Here is an 18342-nt window from a genome sequence, read left to right as displayed (position 1 = left end):
TTCCAGCAGCACAGCTGCATTGCCTTCACCTGTGCTCCTCTGCCTGACTCACTGCTCGCCTCAGGTGCTCAATCAGAGGTTCAGGCCGTGACTCAGCTGTTCGCATACACATCACCCCTCAGTCTCTCCTTCTCCAAGAGACCCAGCACCCTCAGATCTGTAGCTCCCCAGATCTTCCTTACAGCTCTTCTTGTAAATGGGAATTATTTATTATCAGATTTAATCAGCAAGATCAGTTCTTCCAATTTCCAGGCACCCTAGAAAACCTTTTGAAAGTAAATTAAACTGCCTTACATCCGGGCAGAACAGGACTCTTGCCTGTCTGGGCCATCAGCGAGATGCAGACTCACAAAGACACACGAGATCTTGCACTATCTCACTAAATGATGCATCGGTAAGGCATTGGAACAAGTCAGCCCACAGAGGTGGTGGAGTCACCATTCCCAGAGGTGTTCAAAAACAATAAAAATGTGACACTGAGGGACATGGTTCAGTGAGCATGGTGGGGTGGGGTTGGTGATCTTAGAGGCCTTTTCCAATCCGAATGATTCCATAATTCTAAACCTGACCAGAAATCCTCTAAGTTACTTAGAGCAGCATGATAAGCCTGTTTCTACAAGCAGCCACACACCTGCCAAGGGACAGAAAAATGGCTAAATTAGCAAAGGCCTTGGAGATAAATAAAAGGGAATGACAAGGACACAAAGAAAAATAAATTTATGCATGCACAATCAGCCAATCTCAAGCAAACACAAACAATCCTGGTGTTGGCCACCCAGATCCCTGCACATCCACGTAAGTGCAGCACAAGCCAACTGCCAGTTCTGAACCAGGTTCTTTGGGAGACAAGGCCACACTAAAATTAGCATCAACAAAGTGATCAGCCATATACCACGTACAAAACTGTAGGGTTATTCAGCCCAGTCACCCAAACAATTAAAAACCCACCAAGCTTATTCTGCCTCCCCACAGCATAAATTGTTATTTTAGCATTGCACTCAGTTGAGAAAGGATAAATTAAAATTCCCACTTTTTTTATTGCACAAACCATTTATGTCTTAAGAAATTTGCTTTCAGAGAGTCTTAAATTAGCAAAGTCTTTTTACCAGAAGACAAACTATCACTTTGATTTTGCAGAAATTTTGTACCTAATAACACAGACATAAGAAGAATGCTGCAAAAACGTTTTCCTGGAATAGACTGCTTGAAACAGCATCCTCTGGGTAGTGATAACCCCAGACATTTTAAAGTGTTACAATTTAAACTACCACAGTGTATGTTTTGTTATGCCGTATGTCCTTAAAAGTTGTTAATCTTAAAGCACTTCTGGTCCTGATCAAAATTCCCAGTGGATCAGCTTCTATCCCGTAGCATTCAGTATTTAGGCATTGCCAGTCACCATGCACTTAGGAATTCTTAGGGACTCAGCCCCTGCTGACAGCTCCAGTGGTAGAACACTGGATTTCCACACGACGTGAGCCAGAAGCACATCACAAGGGCTCTTGAACTCAGCACACCAAGGCCTGAAGTCATCACAGAACGGTGCAGGTTGAAAGGAACCCTGGAGCCCATTCGGTCCCAACCGCTGCCATGGGCTTGTTGCTCCCAGAAGACCAGGCTGCCCAGGGCCCCATCCAGCCTGGCCTTGGGCACCTCCAGGGATGAGGCACCCACAGCTCTCTGCACAGCAGTGCCAGGGCCTCACCGCTCACTGAGTAAAGTATTTTTTCTTAATACCTAATTTGAATCTCCCCTCTTTTAGTCTGAAACTCTTTTCCCCCTTCTTCTGTCCCTATTGGACCATGCGATTGCATATGAGGTTTCACAGACTCATCATGAGGCATTCTGGCACCCAAAGCATCCCCCTCTTTCCTTTGTGGATGCCCACTGTATAATCAATGAATATAAAGACGTTATAATTATGAAATAAACCAGAGAGTTTGGCTAAGCAGGTCATAATAACAAAAAGAGAGTAGATAGAATGCTTACCTGTGTCCTGCGCTCACTGCAAAACTCCAGAGGAGGGATCTCCAGCACAGATCCTTCCCCACTGGCAGTCAGCTCTTAAAAGGGTCTGGGAGAGGTGCAGCCAGGCTCCAGCCCTTCCAGCAGCACAGCTGAGTCGCCTTCACTGTGCTCCCATGGCTGACTCAGCGCTCCCCTCAGGTGATCAGTCAGAGGTTCAGCAGTTCCCATACACCCACAAAGCCACATCCATGCTGACAAGCAGTAACAGATCTCTAAGGCACTGAAACAACCTCTTCATTTGTGCTTTCTTCCCCAGCGCTTGGCACCCATCCCCGATTTCATCCTCCAGCACTACCTGGCTCTGCCCACTGACAGGCAATGGACCAAGGGCACTTTGTGAAAACTGCTCAGCTTTGGCTGCCAGGCCCGGCCACCCTCCTTCAGCTCCTCAGCCTTTCTGGTACAGCTCACCATGCAGTCACCTCTCCAAAACATTTTCAGGAGTTTCTTAAGCAGCCTCGGTGAGGTTTTGGAATTTGTTGCTTCTGCAAAGGAGAATTTCCCTGTCCCGGCACAGACCTCCCTCAGTAAGCCCACAGAGCTGTAACCTCCAGCTGAGGAAGAAAGCAGCCATCTGGGCTGAGGCCTGTCCAACCACAGCACTCAGAGTCCTGCATATAGAGGACGTGAGAGGTGCTCTGGGTTTGTCCCAAAGCAAAGGCTGAGGCACACCTATTTGCCCTTGGAGTCAACAGCACAAACCTTATTACTGTGTTACAGCTCTACACTGAAAAGAAATTGTATCTGCCTTTCTCTTCAAAATGCCCAAAACCAATACCAAAGTCCAACTGAAGTCATTCAGGGAGCTGCTAGCTGTAGGTTGGTGATAATGCGATGAACGGATTTGTCAGGCAAATTGCTTTTACTGTGGATTGATAAGACGCAGTCAAGTGCCTTTCCCCTCCCAAATGCAGCTCGTCAGCTTCAACAAATGCACTGAGCCAATTAGCAGAGAGGCACCAAAAGCAGCTTTGACCTGAAACCTGCCATTCTTGGGGAGGAAAAAAGGAAAAAAAACAAACACCTACCAAAAAAAAAAAAAAAAAAAAAAAAAATCTGTGCTCTCCAGAGAGAACCTCCAGAGAAAACTGCTGAAAGCTACCCAGGGCTCACCTGCAGGGTGTGGATGGGAATTATCAGGATTCACCTGGCTCAGTGCCTGATCAGCTCCCTTAAGCAAAGTGCTGCTCACATTCAGCTCGTGCCAAATATAACACAAAGAACATTAATATTAAAGTGGGCTCAGGGAGTGAAGTACTACTGGGACTGTTTTTCCTACAGCTTATCGTCCTCCAGATAGGTTGTCCCATGTCAGAAAAGGCAGGAGTTCCAGTCAAAGCTATTTTCATGCCTAGAAACTGAAATCTTTGGCATGGCTTTCTATAGTGTCTTCTACTAGGTCTGCAAATGGCTAAGTTCACAGTACAGACTTCTCTACGCTGCAGCAGTAGTGAAGGAATCCTTCTCCACCAACATGAAATTGATGGAAGTCAAGTAGATCCAATGCCACTGCTGTTCTGTCCACCTTACCTACTGATTAGCTCATTTCAGGTAAGTTACCGCAGGAACAGACAGCAGCAGCCACGTAATCACTACGCCTAATTCCCTGCGGACATTCAGCTGGAAAGTAAATAGCCAACAGCCAGCATGGGTTTGCATGATTCACATGCAGTGAAAGAAACCCTGTGGCTGGAGCTAGAGATAATACATGGGATATGAGCAAGAGTTGTTGGCTCAACTTTCAATGCCTGCAGTAAGCCAGCACCAAGATGAGTTTCAGCCCTGTTTTCATTAACACTGTGAATGACCTCTGAGTGCTGTAAACACATCACCAGCTCCCAGGGTCTACCCAGAGCAGCAGCGGCAAGGAAAGCCACTCACTTCTTTATCTTGGATTCCTACCACAAACAGAAAAGGGCTAAAACAAAAGTGAAGTTTTACCTTCCAGCAAGGATTTCAGAGTTCATTGCAAGGAATGAGATTAGGATTGAGGGTGTTACACTTAAAGTACAGAGAGTTGGAAGACCAGCCTCTTACCCACACCCCATCACAGACTTCAAGCCTCACTGTAAACAGAAGGGGGTATGTGACATACCATGACATTGAGTCCTGAGCCTTCAAACACTCCTGAGCACAAGAAGCAATCACAGTGAGATTAGAACAAGAGCCCACAGTACAAGAAGCCACGGAGAGAAGAGTTCGGGCCTGTTTTAAGTAGTGGCTATGAAGTGCCTAGTTACTCCACTTGCTCCCCAAAGACTTGCTTCCTACTTCCCTGCTTCTACACCCACACCCCCTGCAAACATCAATGTTTAAAGAGCTATTGAAGAAAACTAAAACTCTTCACATAGCTCAAATACTTCACCTAAATGGAATTTTGATTCTTACATCTCAGATTGCACCAGTCCCCAGCACAGTGCACACTTACGTTCACATTGTGGTGCTTGAACTGTGCAAACAGAAGGCACAGAGATGCACAGCTGCTCATGGGCCTGGGACCACAACAAGGAGATCTCCCAGCACCACATATGTTTTCCTGTGGGAAGGGCCATGCTGGTCCTCCACTTACTCTTTCAAAGTCCTTTCCATAGCCTACATGAAAAAGAAATCCTCCTGCAGCTAAGAGACACATACCTTGAATCTTGTGCTGTTTCTTTACAGGACTGGAACTGCAGAATATTTCTTTCTTGCCCCAGAAAGAACATAACACGTTACTAACCAGCATTATGCCATTAATACTCGGTCAAACCAAGCAGAGAAGCTGTGTGGCTGAATGAGGTCTACAGGGTTTTAAAAACATCATTCTCCAAAGAGCATCAGCCGCTGTCTGGGAAAATACTGCTATCTGAAACCTGGAAAAGCCTTTCCATCCAGGGGAATCTCATCATCTCCTTCCAACAACTGGGAGCAGCCAAACTGCTGCTGAAGCCTTCCAAGGGAATAGATCAAGCCTTGCATTCCTCAGCAGTGGTACTTAGTACAAATCCATTCATCTCCTTGGGATGCAGACAATTCATGTCTCAGATGAACATCCTCTGGGTAGGGTGGTAGGGTTGTATGTGTTTCCTGAAGACCTTCAGCTACTCAAATGCAGCCATATCAGAAAAACGCCCAGAAGTATAGAAAACACAAATAAATGGCCAAAAACCATTATAGCCAAGTTATACTACAAGATTTTCTTCCCTCCCTTATTATACCTGGCAATTCTTGTATAGGGGTAACAGTAGCAAAAAGCAGTGTTCCATCACACAGCAAGAACTAATAGGCTCCACCACTGCTGCTCAAGCTCTCAGCATTGATCTCTGCAAAGTGTTTTGCAGAAGCATAACGTGATTTGGAAAATACTCAGTCTTTCTCTATCCTTTTTCATCTTGCTGTCAACATAGCTCTGAATGCTTAAAACTCTATCAGAACCACCCACAGCAGGCACAGCCCTTTCCTGCAGCAAAACATGTTTCCTGTCCCATAAGGTACAGTTAGTTCAACAAGACTGGGGACATTTGCCAAGCCTGCTATTAGGAAACTTAGCTTGAATCAGATGATGATTTCAGCCACTGTGGAAGCACACTGCAGACTGTAGGGCTCAGACCCTGCATCACAGTACGACCACTCAGTGCAGGTACACAAAGTAACACCCCTCATCACATACCATGACCACATGGCTGATGTTGAGAAGTTTTTGGTTTTTTTTTCCTTTTTTAAATGACAGCATCTATCCCCACTGTCAGCATCACCAAGGCCAAACAAGTGTGCACTTACTGCTCTGGTGATGTTACATACACAATGTTAAGTACTCTCGCTCTGGGACATTTTGCACACCTTAATGTTTATCAGTTGGCTTGTCTGGGATCTGTACTTCCCATTACAGCTTTTGCTGCTGTCCTGCCCACTCTACACGCCCCTTTCTGCACTAACTTCACTGCAATAAGGAGTACAGAGAAAGCTCACTGCCAAGGAAGGGGGAGAAAAACATGCTCTTATTTCCATTCAGAGGCAGATCTGCTTTGAATGGCAGCCCCTCATCTGACCTGCATCTGAATGGGACTTCAAGCAAGACAGTCCCCTTCAATTCCCGCTAGAGGTTTTCAAACTACTGTATACTTTTCCCCCCCCCATGTCCAGCACAGGCTCCTTTCTAACACAAATCTGAGCTGCACGCAGGCTACATGCACTTCCAGGAAACAAACAGCAGTGCTGCAGTGTGCTGAGACCACAGTCTGGCAAGATTCAGCCCTTGCAAATGAATGTTTTTATTAGCAAAATATATTTGGCAGGTTTTGTATGCTACAACAGTTTCACAGCACTCACCTAAACAATACGCCGGACCAGAGTCACAAAATTAAAGGAGATATCCCAAAAGCAAAATGACCCCAATAGCCATTCCTGAGCAAAATAATCACCACTGCTCACATGAGACCCAGGATGTTTTCTCTTACCCACATGCACATTCACAAGGAACAGAAAGCCAATTTTCAAGTGACTGATGCAGTTACATACATAGAAGTTATATGGGACTCCACACTTCAAAGCACTGTGCAGTTAAATGTTGTGCACAAAAAAACAACACTATAAATATTTTTAATTTCCTGTTGCACAATTAATTTGTAATTGAGACACTTCATCGTGGGTTAAGCCAACACAGGCTCAGAATGTAATTTATTCTGTGCACCTAATGTCTCCTTGTTTCCTGAGCTCAGGAAACATTTGGAACACTGAGGAACTGTATCTTAAGAGCAAAAGAATCTGGCCCATTACGAAAGGTAAAGCTCAGAGAACATCACAGTATTATATGCTAAGTTGTCCCAGGTCCTAGATCTCTCTTTCCATTTCTCAAACACAGCACAAAAGCAGGTACAAGCAGAAATTAACATCGTTCCCTTCCTCGTTCCCAAAGTTACTCAGATCTAACTTATCTGAAGCACTTTTGCTAAGGGGAAATTTTGCTTATTGAGACAGAATTTTAACAAACTCGAAATCTTACGGGAGATCCTTTTCATCAGATTACTTTAAAAGGATTGAAGCCGCTCCCCGCGCAACTACCCCTGATCTGCTCCTATGCGCTCTCCTCGCGCTGCTCCCCCACGCTGTAACAGGAGCTCCCAGCAGGCAGCCAGGAGGGATCAGCGCTTCTTCCCTACCTGAGAAGTCTGAAGAAGTCTTAGCAAAGTTGCCGAAAGCTGCCAAGCACATCAGTGCTACGAGAAAAGTGGAGGCGGGAGACACATCTGGGCAGCACATCCTTAATTATCCTCACGGCTTGTTTTCTTCCAGAAAGAAGGAAAGCGCTGTCTGCCCCAGTACAGCACTCACTGCCCGGAGAAAACTGTTAGTCCCATTGCTTGGAAGGATCACAGCCAACAGCCAGGAAGAAAAAGCAGTCGAGCACACCCCCCACCCCATTGGAATGAATGAATCCCACAGAGCGAGGCTGGCGAATGACGCCGACCCACCTGAGCCCTGGCGGCAGTCCCAGGGTCCTAAGGCCAGCCCTTCGCCCCGGTCGCGGCCAGCTCCCGGCGTGCGGGTGTCCCGCAGGATGCAGGGAAAGAGCTGTGCAGGAGGGCTCTGGGGTGCTTCACAGAAGCCTGGTTGCTGGTACAATAGACTCTCGCCTCTCTGATGCAGAGGGACAGCAGGATGGGGAGTATTTTCAAAGTAGGGAGCCCTAAACAAAGCGCTTGAATATACATGGGTTTCTGGAGAAGTGGGCGCTTGCAGCTGCTGCTGATCCTGAGAAGCAGTGTTCTGCCAGGCTGCTGGCAGGTCAACCCTTTGGTTACAACCAGTGTTGCAGCTGATCCCACCCGGGATACTCGGCACCGGCCCTGGGATTAAACCCCCCTGGATCTCATCGCTGGTGACACATATCCAAAATCCTCCTTCCTTTTGATGGCAGCCAACCACACCAGGATTCCTCTATCCCACTGCGTGCCTCTCCCTCCCCCAAATCCAACAGCTTTTAATACAGGTCTACAGTGTTCAGACCAGGAGACTTGTCCCCTGCCATAGAAGTTGCTTTAATCAAGTAGTGCGGCACTTGGGGCTGACCCCTGCACTGCTCAACCTACAGAGTTAAGAGACAGCTTTGGTTCATGTGGAAGCACGTTCAGTACTTGATTGTCCCTGATCTCCATCCGCATCACCATGGCATCAAGCCAGCCATCCCAGCCTGAAAGACTCAAACTCAGGGAAAATCAAGGTGGTTGGGCTGGTAGACCTGCTCTCCTCAGGTTAAAGAGCTTCCTCTTGGGCTTCGGTCATTCTGGAGATCTTAGGCTCTGGTCAACAGTGCTAGCTGCATCTTCAGCATAGGCTTTGTGTTTAAATAATGGACATAGCCAATATATCCAAGCTAGAACAAACTGACAGTGCAAAGAGCAGATGGATATTTTTAATGGGCAAAACCAAAAGCAGAAGCGGGCAGCCTGCCCACACACATAAACCCTCTGAACAACACTTCATAGGGCTCCCGGGGAAAAGTAGATGGAGCTGCTCCTTTATCCTGCAAAAACAACTTGAGCAGAAACCACCAAGAAAAACCACAACTGTCCACATAGAATTTAGCCACCTTAGATCTGAAAACAAGACGTCAGCCCAAACAGCTATTTCTTTCCAGAGCTGCATGCCTTTGCAAAGAGTTTTCTTATGCTGAAATTTCCAAGTGTTTCAGCTGTTCTCAGATCAGAATCAGACTGGCTGTGGGTTTATGTGTGCACGTGAGAGATGCCTTCGAGAGCACTGCCATGAATATCAGTTCCATTGTATTCACAAGAAATCCTCCCTAAACTGGTCCATGGATTAAAAGCAAACTGAAAGGGGTCTGTATGGCTGTGGCCTTGTTTGCCTTCTGTCCATACTGCTGCTTGCTTAAGTTTCAGCCAGCAGCAGTAAGAATGAGGATAGAGTGGGATACCCTGAGTTTCAGTACTGTGCATGCCCTGCCCACCCGGACCACACGAACAAAGGGCTGATCAGGCTCAAACCGCACGCAGGGAACCCTCCTTCCCACATGCAGCTCTTTGTACCTCAAAGATCTACAGCAAAGACACAGATTGGGCAGCTCCCAAGGGCAGCGGTGGGCCTCATAGCACGGATGTACCCCAAGGTCTCCCAGGCTACTCTTTGTTTCACCTAAAACTTCAATTCCACCAGCATCCCACTTTCAAGGTAAACCTAAGTTTTAAAGAGAAAAGATCGGGACTTTTTCTTCCTAGGTTAGCTAGAGTCAGTCGTGCCAGAAGTGAGGAAAGATTCAATATTTCCCTGAGACAAGTTAGAGCTCTGTCCACTTGGACATACTGCCTCCTTGTACATGAACATAAATTAATAACTATCTATGTTTATACCTACGGAAATCTGTCTAATCTGGCTGGAGAGAATATCAAATACAAATTGGCAAATCCTCCCAGCATAGCATGGCTCTTCACATCTTTCTTATTTTTGATGTTTCCCCTAAGAGTGTCTTATGGAAACCAATTAGGTTACTCATAGAAGCACAGTTTGCTTTCATCAGCTTGAAGGCACAGGGCATCACATAATGCAGTTTTGCAATACTACATCAAGCATCTCAGAAATTAAATCCTTCCTTGTCTCCATATTCAGTGTTTAACAACAGCTGTGCAGAATGTTCAAGCTGACGAGCCTTTCAAGTTTTTCCACATTTTGCATCATTTAATCACCCAGTTTACAGAACAGATATAAATTCTGGGGGACTTTACTCCATACCAGGACAGGTTTGAAGTGGGTGTGTTGCCAATTCAGAATGATGGGAAGTCCCCAACTTGTGAAAGTGCCAGAAATAAATATTTGGAGATTGGAATCCTACAGAAGGATTCACAAAAAACATAAAACCCTTCTCCTCATGACTGCACCCAATAATTGATGTTGAAACCTCTCATCTGCTATTCTCTTTTCAGCAATGACATGTTCCATTAGAGGATGCAGTACAGCCTGGTGCTTTGTTCCAGGCCCACACATCCAATTTGACTTGGTTGGTGCCTTGTGTATGGAGCGCTATTGAATTTATCACTGTACTAGAACTACAGAGATTTGGAGTCACCTTCGTATTCATACTCCACAAGTAACAGGATTCCAAAAGACAAAGGGTTTCAAGGATCAGAGTCCCTCAGTTAAGAATCAGACTCTTGCTTTTCTCACACTTCTTCCTTCTTGCCTGTTTGGACATTGATCTCTGAGATTTCTTGCTACATAGGTATAACATCAAGCAGCTGAGACTACGTAGTACTATGAAGTACTCTGAAACCTTCAGGACTTAATGCTGTTTTCTTAAACATCTAACATGAAACTATTCTCCAACTTGTCCTAACTCATTAGTCTTCATTAAGAGCCTCCCTGAGAAGGTTTCTCAGCCACTTGTATGATAGTACAGTGGCTTTTTCTCTGCTGCTGCAAGCTTTCCTTCAAGATATTCATTAGCTCTCTTGGAATGCTTACTAGCTAAAAGGATGATTTTCACACCTGAAAATATCTACCCCTGATTGAGATGGTCTTTGCTCTCTCAAGCAGTCACATACACTCCAATAAACAGTTTGCAGCCCATTACACACTGATGCACCCACAATAGCAAGCCCTCAATGGCTCAGGTGGTTCAAGGTGCGTGGTGTATGGTTTTCCTGTCCTCTCACCTACATTAACCAAAGGAGAATTTACTCTTTCCTGCCGCCGCATAGTTGTGAATTGCTTCAAGTTACAGTAGTTCCCAATATTTCTCCTACTTTATGATAAGCTCTTTTTAATCTTGACCTCCACATTTCCCTCCTTTTGTTTTCTTTTTTCCTACCACTCACACATAACTCACGCTGTCATTTACTTCCACAGAACCCAGAGTTCTTCCTCGTACTTGCTTGCCTGGAAGTTCTCTACTCATTCTATGTCTGGGAGAAATATGCTTAATGCAAAGTAGCGTTTGTCTCAACATTCAGCCATAGAACTACACTTGAAGATGATGCCCAAGCACTTACCCCAAACCTCACGGATACTCTGGACTCCACATTGAGGGCATTTGAGTGCAGTAGCATGAAGAACAGCAATGGAGTCCTTCAGCACTTCCATTCTCCCGTGCCCACATCTACACATAATTACATCCTATCCTTATTGCAACTGATGTTACAACTTACATCATTCAAGATTCAGCTGCTAATGTCAGTGAAGAAGTTTTTGCTGACCTCAGGTTCAACAAGATTTTCTTCTCCCATGAGAGAAAGTGATGGAATCCTAGAACGTCCCAGATTGGAAGGGACCCACAGGGATCACTGAGCCCAACCCCTGCCGCACACAGCACCACCCAAACCCCAAACTGAGCAGCATCCCAGAGCTCTCTGAGCTCCACCAGCTCCAGGCCATGCAGAACCTTTCCACAACCCCCACCTCATCCTCCCCCGACTCAGCTCCACACTGCTCCCTCAAGTCTGTCACCATCACCAGAGCGCAGCGCTGACCTTCTGCTTCTGCACGGAGCTGCAGCCTCCCCTCAGCTCCTCTGCTCTGGAGCCAACAACCTCAGCTGCTCCTCAAACACTCTGCCCTCTAGGCCTGTCCCCACCTTCACAGCCCCCATCTGGATTCTCTGATAGATTTACATCCTGTGCTTCAAGTCACGCCTGGTGCTTAAGGTAAGGCTACAGCAGGACTGTTAGCAGTGCTGGGCCTGGGGCACCCATCTCAGTATGTTCTTGCCCAGCCTTATGCTGGACAGCACTGGTTCAGAGAGCGAATCAACAGTGCAGCTCTGAGCCCTCACATTCTCAAGGCTCTGATCATCAATGTGCTGAAACAACTCTTATCTCGGGAAAGCAATTTCATTGAAGCTTTATGCTTTCTGATGTTCTCTTTATTAAAGGACAGGTCTAGTGGAAGGCAGAGCTCGAGACCGTGCAAGGAATGTACAGCAGGGAAGTTTTATTTCCAGCACAAACTGAACAGAGCTCAGCTTTTTTTTTTTTTTGGCCTTGTGCTTACCATTGCTCAGGAGCACAGAGTATTTCCCTGGTTTTGTGCAGATAGCTAATTTCATAGAGACCTCTAGCTAACAAATCATAAAACTGATAAGAAATCAAAGGGAAATGGAAGAAAGGCCTTTCTGCTGAATGGACAGCCTTAATCCCAAATATAATTTCGCAAACAGTGAAAACCGAACAATGGTCTGGGAATCAAACAGGTACGTTCTCATCTCACATGCACTTAAGGTGAGAAACGATGCTTAGAGGACATTTGATTTTCCTTTTTTTAGAATCTTTTCTATTTGAAAGGATAGTTACAAGAGTAACTATGCACTTCTATGTGTACTCAGGACAACATTATTGTCAATATGTATTTTACAATGGTTTCAAAAGAATATTCAGTGACAGAGTCCAGGAACAGTAGCCATTACAGATAGAGCTAGGCTATGTCATCTGTAACAGATGAAGGAGCTTACAATAGCATAGAAATTCAAGTCGTTCAAAAAACAACTTCGCACTTCTCATCCACAACATCAGCATTACAAAATGCTAGTTAACTTCTAGACAAGAGACACCCCTGCAGAAAACTCACACTGAAAATTTACTGCCTTTCTTTGTCTCTATGCAACCACCTGGAAGTCCTGGCCCTCAGTGCAGTAACGTTACTTCTGGACCAGCTACAAAGAATGTGAGGAAGGAGGTGACACTGCTGGCTCACTAGATGCTTGCAGCTGTCTGAGTTCACCCAATTAAGTTTCTCAGGAGCTGCTAAAGACAGTTCTTTAATAATACAGATGGTGGCATTTCTTTCTCCAAGCAATGCCTCAGAAACAGAAAATCATCGTCAGGTGAATGATTGAAGCAGTGACCTGTTTGTAGTAAGGGCAGTAAAAAAAGGATTAGAGCCCACCCAGGTTCCAAACATTTTTTTTTATTTTTGCTGGACCAACCCTGTGCAATAGACTACAAATCAGCATTACCATCTGTAACACTATGATGCAATAGAAAGAACAGCAACAATTACAGGGTGGAAAAGTCTCTGGCTACAGCAAATGAGGACAAACCAAATGCAGCAGCTCTAGACACAGGAACAAAGGAAAAAAGCTTGCCTACCTTCAGAAGGCTGCAGATAGACATGGCCATCTAGCAAGATACTCTCACCTCCACTTCCAAACCTTAAATGAGGGCTAGGAGGGGGTGGATCCTAGCTGCACCCCTTCATCACTCAGCAGCATTACATGCACCTGAGCTCTGTGGGGCTGGCCCTGCTCTCCACCAGGTTCTCCATCACTGCTTCAAGCTGTGACTTAGCATTTCTGCTACGCCATCATTCTCTGCCCTGTTCTGCAGTGACACTACAGGTGCTGTTTTGCACACAGTATCCTTCCTAGATGTTCTCAATCTGACCTGCTGTCACCTACGGAGAACCTTTCTTACTACCCTACTGACAATTTCTTGTTTCATGTTGTTATAATCAGATAGATTAACACAGCAATACAGGAGTGTAACACCAAAGGGACCAGCATGGATGTGATGCTATTTCACAGGAAAAGTAAATACGCTCACCTGTCTCCAAAGATCTAGGTCTACAGGAAAGGCTCCACAAGGGGGAGGGGGGTCTCCAACAAGAAATCCTTCCCCAGTAGCAGTCAGCCCCCAGCTGAGGTCTAAGAGAGCTGCAGCCAGGCTCCGCTCCTTCCAGTCCTACAGCTGAATTGCCTTCACCTGTGCTCCCAGGACTGACCAGGTCTTTTCCCCAGGTGCTCAATCAGTGGTTCAGGCTGGGACTCAACAGTTTGCATACACATGTGCTAGCGTTCTCTTGGACATATGTAATTAGACAAACCACATTTTTCTTTCTTGTAGTGATGGGTAAAATTATTCATTTTTCTTTTCAGCTTCCTGAATCTGCTCCAACACAGCGCACCAGCTAGTTTCCACATCACCTCTGCAAAGTGCATCTTCTGACATTAGAAAAAAAGCAGCTGCATTCAGTCCCTAAGGTAGCCTGAGAATTAACTCAAGGCTGTTGGATTTTCAGCAAAAGACAACTGCCACAAATGGCATTACGGTTACCTGGGAGAGTGGAGGACTTCTTCGGCTGTTTTAGGAATCCAGTGTCCATAGCTGATTCCTGTGCGGGGGATGAGAAAAGGATGCAAAGTTTGTAAAGCCCAGTTCTCAGGTAGAAGCCTGCTATAAATGCAGTGGGTGCTAAGTGAGATGTAAGATGAATTAGCAGTTTCCCTCTTCCGCTTGTCTTTTCAGAATAATACTGTATGCAGTTGAACCAGCACAGTGGAAAATAATGTTATGATTTCTAAAGGTGCTTTGTGGAACAAAGGATATTGGATCAAATTTTCTCCCGAGCTTGCTCACTGCTCCTACAGTATTGAAGAGCAGAAGCTGGCTTGCTTTAAAATAATGAGAAGCTGTGACTTTGAGTAATAAGATCATAAATTTTGGTTTGCTATTTCCCATGCATGAGAAGGTTGTGATAGTAAGTATAATTTACTGTGACAAACCACTGGCGTTAATGCTTTCATCAAGAGAAACAAATGGTCTCCTTTTGAAATCTCCTGCCCACCTTGAGAGAGCAATAGGGTTATAAATAGAGAAAGAACAAATATTGACTCTATGAAATGTAAAGGTACCTGGAGTTCACCCATCAGTCTTCAGATTACACCTGCCTTTCAAGATTAATGTTTTTTTTCTTCATAATCCACTGGGATGACTTGTTTGAGCTCAGTGCTCTTTCTAGGTTTTCAAAATGTTCTGTACCATTTCTGAAGAAGCTCAGAATTCTGGAATGAGGTAGATATTCCCAACCCAAGAGTTATCTTTCATTTCAGTTTGACATTAGTATTTACAAAACTGCCTGGGCTACTCAATGAGTTACTTGTTTGATGGCATTCCTGGTTAGGCTTTCTGTATAACAGCTCCAGAAAATTATTCCTCCATGACTTACACTGTGGGACCTCAGAGAAGCACACCCCCCTTCACATCTGAACCTGTACAGGACTCAAGAGGATACAAGAATTTACTACCTCAGGGAAAGGCCTCAGACACTGTTTGCTGAACTTAATCTCACTTTGTCACACACTTTGCTTCCCCTTTTGAAGTCAAAATGTCTCATGCTTTTAATCTCTGAAGCAATGCTGTAAAACTATCTTCTACGCAGTCTGTTGGAGTCTACTTTACATTAATTTCAGCATGGGCTCCTACATTGGATTCAGTTCCTCTTAAAGTGTCTTACAGAACAAACGGACGAAGATGGATGTGTGTGGACACACAGGTGATGTGCCACAAGAGCCATACCTACTTTCAGAAGCACACCAGGAGCCTGGGGCTCATGTGAGCAGGTCTGAGCATTGCTCCAGCTGCCACACACAGAGAAAAGAACACGTTGGTCTGCGGGGTTAAAGCACGTGTGGCTCCAACAGGATGTGTGCTCAAAAACAGCCAAAGCCTGGGGGTGTTTTGACAGAATGAACTGAAGGTTTTCCAGTCCATTGCCTCCCCAAACTCAGTGCTAGAATGCTGTGTCTAAAGAATAGTTTTCTCTCACCTCTTTGCTTGCTCTACAATAAGGTAAAGAAAACGTATGCTTGAAGGCCATCTTAGTGAACAGCTGTATGTGACAGAAAGGTCTGGTACCTCAGGTCATTTTAGGCAGCGTTTAGGATTTAATTATTTTGAATACTAAATTTCAACAATTCGTATTAAGCTATGGCAACTCACCATGCCTCACTAAAGGCACGTCCAGAAGGACTAGAGCTGCTGCCAGACTGTTTGAATATTCTAATAAAATTCACCACACACAAACATTTCCAGATTAGCTTTTACATTTCCTTGCAGTCAGCAGTTGCACAGAACCGCTTTGATATTTGGGATAAGCAGGGCGGAGAGGAATCCAGGCATGGCCTTGTGTATACATTGACGTGGTTTTTCAGGAGGGCTTAAGGGACTTACTGAATATGGCAGATGCACCTGGACTGTGTGACACTCATGGCCTCTCTGCCTGAAGGGTAAAGGGTAGAATTTAGTTAGGTCAAAAGCAGGCTCTTGCCCTCGGTCACTTCCATTAGGAAGATGTCACCCTCCAAGCTCAGAAGCAGTGGAGCCACTCCACTCCATGGAGATTACCCTCACATTTTCAGTTAGCTTCCTTGAGCCTCCTTTTTCTCCACTGGAAAAGCACCTCAGGACACTCCTGGAAAAAAAAGTGCCAGGTAGCAGTTAACACCTACACAGATATGCCATATCCTACAGATATGGGCACACCGAACACTTTGGGGGATTCATTAGCATTTCTTTCTCTCCATTTCACTTTTCTATGGTATCTCAGTAAGCTGGGATCACTTGCAGACTGTGTTTGTACTTTTATGTCTGCACAAACCAGCAAAGTATAGAAGAGAGGAGAGATGCATTTATGTTGCACTGCTGCATAAATGACAAAGGAAGGAGATTCACTACTGAGACAGCAACTGTTAGAGAAAGGTTTTGGAAAGGAATTAACAAAAGCATTATTTCCACTTTTAAATCCAGTTGAAACTAAACTGTACTGAACCAATGCCCATTTCCATTTCTGAAGGAAATGACCATATCTGCTTCCTACGTGCGCAGCAAGGATGAGGTGAGGAAGGCCTCCAGCAGTTATACTCACTGCTTTTGGAATCTGGCCTCTTGGGACACCGTGTTCTTAACCCCGAATGCACAACATATTGTATCTCCAGATCTGCTCAGCTTCCTGTAAATATTTCTGTATGTATGGAGACAAAATCATAATAATAGCAGGTGTTACTAACTTTTGCTGCCTTTCTTCCAAAAAGATACACGTTTCCTTGGGGAACATGAAGCGCAGATTCACTCCCTTCTTCACACTCTGACGCTTCACAGACAGCTGTGTAAGGGTTGCTGCAGCATCGCCTTGGGCGTTTAGAAGAAATCTTGGATATTTGAAAATATTTAAAAATGTATCATTTCAGACTGCAACACAGCCTGATTCAGAAAGTGATACAGCTTCCATCCTGTGATGCAAAGACTGACAGACATATCCATGCTGGGACTGAAGAACATTGCCATGTTTTCAGAGCTCAGATCACCTCAATCCTTGTAACAACTTTTACATGTCTCTACACTGTCAAACAGACCAAGGATGTTCTAGATCCAAAGTAACTGTCTCTGAATTCACTCTGAATCAACACCAGTACAGACTGTCAGGCATCTCTGCACCACAAATATGTACTCCTTCCCTGTCTGAACAAAGCAGTGAATGGTCTGAGATCACAGATCACAGCACTTCGGACTTTCATGCCTACATAAAGTTGAGATGAATCCTAGAGAATAAAAACGAATGGTTGAAAGTCACCAGGAAAGGGTGGAGCAAAATGCAAGGCAGATTTAGTGCCTAAAAATCAGAATAGTGCCTAAAAATCTTTTTTTCACCTATTAGAAGTAAACCAACATTCAGTGAAACCTTCAGCAAGGAGTTTGTTTCTAAATGGGCCCAAGAGGAACCAGTTATATTGGTGACCTGAGAGACGCAGTGAGAAAAACATCAGGGGAGGAAGACAGGTCAGTGAAATGCATGTGCCAAACGAAATCTGGTTTTGAAGCATTGTAAGAAGGACACCGGAATACTGGATTTAAAAGACAATAATATGAAGGATGACCTTAAATGAAAGACCTTGCCCACATATCATAGGTGACAAGGGACGAGGCTAAGCACTGCCTTCTACCGGTCTGGGCTTTCTCCCCAGTGGAACTCAGATTCCCAAATAGGCAACTGAAATGCATTTTGGTGGGAACAAAAAAGAGCTTCAGCTCTTCTATTAGCTCAACTATTCTGAGATCCCCTCTATCACCATTATGGTATTGGAATTACTCCTCACACCACAAGATAAAATTTTCTGCCTAGCGAGTACTTAGACATTCAGACCGTGGTAATAATCGTAACAACATCATTTTGGGGGGAGCACGGTGGTAGTGAAAAGTGTTCTGTATTTTAAGGGCCGGAGTGCCCCCTTCTGTCGCATCCCGAATTTAACAGGCGTTACACCAACAGGCTGCAGAGCCCCGCGGTTCTGATCAGCACGGCTGCATCGAGCTGCGACTCGGAGCCCCTAGAGCTGATGGCCAGCGGGCTGTCCTTGCTTCGGTGTGAAGGTTCGGGCGGGGCAAAGCGAGCTGCCGCAGGGAAAGCGGCGGTGGGAAGCTCCCCGGCAGCGTCATTGGTGTAATCAGCGGCTGAAGTCGGGCATATTTCGAAGGGAAGCCGCAGAGCTGAAGTAATGGGGTGTTACTGATAGCTCTGCACTCTGCGTTTGAGCTTTGCATCTCCTGCAGCCACCAA

The 18342-nt window shown here is 45.3% G+C and overlaps 1 protein-coding gene across 1 annotated transcript in view; it reads right to left on the bottom strand.

Annotated features, from left to right (window-relative positions):
* The window catches only part of EVA1A (eva-1 homolog A, regulator of programmed cell death), a 189081-nt gene extending 181815 nt beyond the window's left edge, over window positions 1-7266 (bottom strand). The window contains exon 1 of the mRNA XM_042832674.1: window positions 7167-7266. Coding sequence (XP_042688608.1) covers window positions 7167-7266 — 100 coding nt within the window. The remainder of the gene's footprint in view (window positions 1-7166) is intronic.
* Between the last annotated feature and the right edge of the window lie 11076 nt (window positions 7267-18342).

Source organism: Centrocercus urophasianus, unplaced genomic scaffold (assembly GCF_019232065.1).
Source record: "Centrocercus urophasianus isolate 14NV4802_14NV808 unplaced genomic scaffold, USGS_Curo_1.0 seq_39, whole genome shotgun sequence".
NCBI classification, from domain to species: Eukaryota; Metazoa; Chordata; class Aves; order Galliformes; family Phasianidae; genus Centrocercus; species Centrocercus urophasianus.
Note: the sequence above shows the minus strand (reverse complement) of the source record. Positions and strands in the feature narration are given on the sequence as shown.